At 61.5% G+C, this 2,787-nt stretch overlaps 1 protein-coding gene and 2 non-coding genes across 3 annotated transcripts in view; 1 reads left to right on the top strand and 2 right to left on the bottom strand.

Annotated features, from left to right (window-relative positions):
• Positions 1-1,151, top strand: part of SLC5A6 (solute carrier family 5 member 6) — a 4,130-nt gene extending 2,979 nt beyond the window's left edge. Inside the window, exon 14 of the mRNA XM_010715169.3 lies at positions 850-1,151. Coding sequence (XP_010713471.1) covers positions 850-1,151 — 302 coding nt within the window. The remainder of the gene's footprint in view (positions 1-849) is intronic.
• On the bottom strand, positions 437-600 carry LOC116216959. The gene has a single exon (XR_004160705.1). It is a non-coding gene; the product is annotated as a U1 spliceosomal RNA (small nuclear RNA).
• A 1,118-nt stretch (positions 1,152-2,269) lies between the features above and the next one.
• Positions 2,270-2,433, bottom strand: LOC116216961. Its single transcript, XR_004160707.1, has one exon. It is a non-coding gene; the product is annotated as a U1 spliceosomal RNA (small nuclear RNA).
• Positions 2,434-2,787: the final 354 nt, after the last annotated feature.

Raw genomic sequence — 2,787 nt, 5'->3', positions numbered from 1 at the left:
CTGCTCTGCTCTCCTGAGACCTCGCCTGCAGCGCTGCGTCCAGTTCTGGAGCCCCCAACACGAGAAGGACGTGGAGCTGTTGGAGCAGGTCCAGAGGAGGGCCACGGAGATGATCAGAGGGCTGGAGCACCTCCGCTACGGGAACAGGCTGAGAGAGCTGGGGCTGTGCGATGTGGAGAAGAGAAGGCTCATGGCGGAGCGCACTAAACAAGGAACGGAACGCGCGTGGGGACCAGTATGACCTTCAGGAGGATCTGCTCTACGACCTTGCCAAGCACATCCTGCCCATCCTGCCAGGCAGCCCCATCTTCAGTTCAGCCTTCTGAAGCATCTTCTGCCGGTAGTGTCAGAGCTGACCTCTGCTGGCAGCCAAAGAAAGCGACCTCCACCCCACCTTCTCCCTCCCATTCTATTCTGTTGTTTAGACCAAAGATGCCAGGGGAGAGCGCGAACGCAGTCCCCCACTACCACAAATTATGCAGTCGAGTTTCCCGCATTTGGGGAAATCGCAGGGGTCAGCACACCCGGAGTGCAGGGGATGAGCCTCACCCTGGGAAAACCACCTGCCTGATCATGGTGTCTCCCCTGCCAGGTAAGTATGCTTTCTGCTCCCGCCGACCCGCTCCCCACGCCCCGCCACCAGCCCGCACCGCGCGGCGACTCACGCCCCGAACACCCGCCCCGTGCCGCGGCTGTGCACCGCTTCCCTTTCCAAGATTCCCGCACGGAGGCACACGCTGCTCCCAGTGGCTCCACGCGCGTTCCTTTCCTTGTTTACTGCGCTCCCGTCATGCCGCGCTCGAAGTGATCTGCATACTGATCTGCATGGCCACGCCTTCTCCGCCGCAGCCCTGCTCACAAGAGCGCCTCGGCGCGCGCAGTATTGCATGGCCCCGCCCCGTTACGCACGGCCCCGCCGCCGGCAGCCAATCGCACCGCAGCGTCTCCACGTGGCGGCTGATCCCCAATTCCGGTTCCGCCCTCCGCGCAGCGCGGCAGTCCTGAATGCCGCGGGCCCGGCGTTAGCGTGCAGGGCGGAGGGGCTGCGGGGCGGGGCTACGCAGATCAGCGCGCAGACGCAAGCAGTGTGTGCGGTGCTGACTCACAGAACACTGAACCGTAAAGCGCTTTGTGTTAGAAGGGATCTTTAAGCTCACGTTCTTCCAACCCTCTGATGTAGGCAGGGACACCTCCCTCCAGCCCAGGTTGCTCACAGCCCCATCCTGCCTGGCCTGCAATGCTTCCATGGAGGGGCATCCACAGCCTCGCAGGGCAACCTGTTCAGTGTCTCACCACCCTCACAGTAAAGAATTTCTTCCTGATATCCAGTCTGAATCTGCCCTCTTCCAGTTTAAGGCCATCTCCCCTCATCCTGTCGCTACCTGCCCTTACAAAATGTCCCTCCCCAGCTTTCCCGTAGGCCCCTCCAGGCACTGGAAGGCTGCCATAAGGTCTCCTCAGAGCCTTCTCTTCTCCACATCGCACAGCCCCAGCTCTCTCAGCCTGTTCCCGTAGCGGAGGTGCTCCAGCCCTCTGATCATCTCCGTGGCCCTCCTCTGGTCCTGCTCCAACAGCTCCACGTCCTTCTCGTGTTGGGGGCTCCAGAACTGGACGCAGGGCTGCAGGCGAGGTCTCAGGAGAGCAGAGCAGAGGGGCGGAATCACCTTCCTCGCCCTGCTGGTCACACTTCTATTGATGCAACCCAGGATTCGGTCGGCCTTCCGGGCTGCAATCACACACTGCCAGCTGTGTTGAGTCTTCCGTCAACCGACAGCCCCAAATCCTCCTCAGGGCTGCTCTCAAGCCGTTCTCCACCCAACCTGCGTCTATGCCTGTGGTTGCTCCGAGCCACAAACGGGACCTTGCACTCGGCCTTGTTGAGCTCCATGAGGTTGGCACGGGCCCACCTCTCCAGCCTGCCCGGGTCCCTCTGGACGGCATCCCTTCCCTCTGGTGTCAGCCGCAGCGCTCAGCTTGGTCTCACCTGCAGACTCGCTGAGGGCGCACTCGGTCCCGCTGTCCGTGTCGCCTACAAAGACGTTAAACAGCAGCGGTTCCAACAGCGATCCCTGAGGAATGCCTCTTGTCAGCAGGAGGCTCTGCTGCCAGGAGCCCATCCTGCCAGGCAGGCCCATCTTCAGTTCAGCCTTCTGAAGCATCTTCTGCCGGTAGTGTCAGAGCTGACCTCTGCTGGCAGCCAAAGAAAGCGACCTCCACCCCACCTTCTCCCTCCCGTCCCACTCTATTCTGTTGTTTAGACCAAAGATGCCAGGGGAGAGCGCGAACGCAGTCCCCCACTACCACAAATTATGCAGTCGAGTTTCCCGCATTTGGGGAAATCGCAGGGGTCAGCACACCCGGAGTGCAGGGGATGAGCCTCGCCCTGGGAAAACCACCTGCCTGATCATGGTGTCTCCCCTGCCAGGTAAGTATGCTTTCTGCTCCCGCCGACCCGCTCCCCACGCCAAGCCACCAGCCCGCACCTCACGACGACTCACGCCCCAAACTGCAGTTCTGCTCTTTCCCGGTCCGTTCTCCGCACCACAGATTCCGCACAGAGTCCCACATACTGAAGCCCACGGGGATCCACGCGGAGTCGTTGTGTGAGGTACTGTGCTCCCGTCATGCAATGCGATTTATTTGCATATCCCCACCCCGTCCTTGCGCTGTCCCTGCCCCTATTTCTCTGTCTCCCAATGATCGTTCGCGCCTTCCCGCCTCCTGTCGCGTGACGGGACATCTCCGTGTCACGACGTCATCTCCGCGCGCCGCGCGCCGCCATGTTGC

The sequence above is a fragment of the Meleagris gallopavo genome, chromosome 9 (assembly GCF_000146605.3).
Source record: "Meleagris gallopavo isolate NT-WF06-2002-E0010 breed Aviagen turkey brand Nicholas breeding stock chromosome 9, Turkey_5.1, whole genome shotgun sequence".
In the NCBI taxonomy this organism is placed as follows: Eukaryota; Metazoa; Chordata; class Aves; order Galliformes; family Phasianidae; genus Meleagris; species Meleagris gallopavo.
This window is presented reverse-complemented; position numbering and strand designations above follow the sequence as displayed.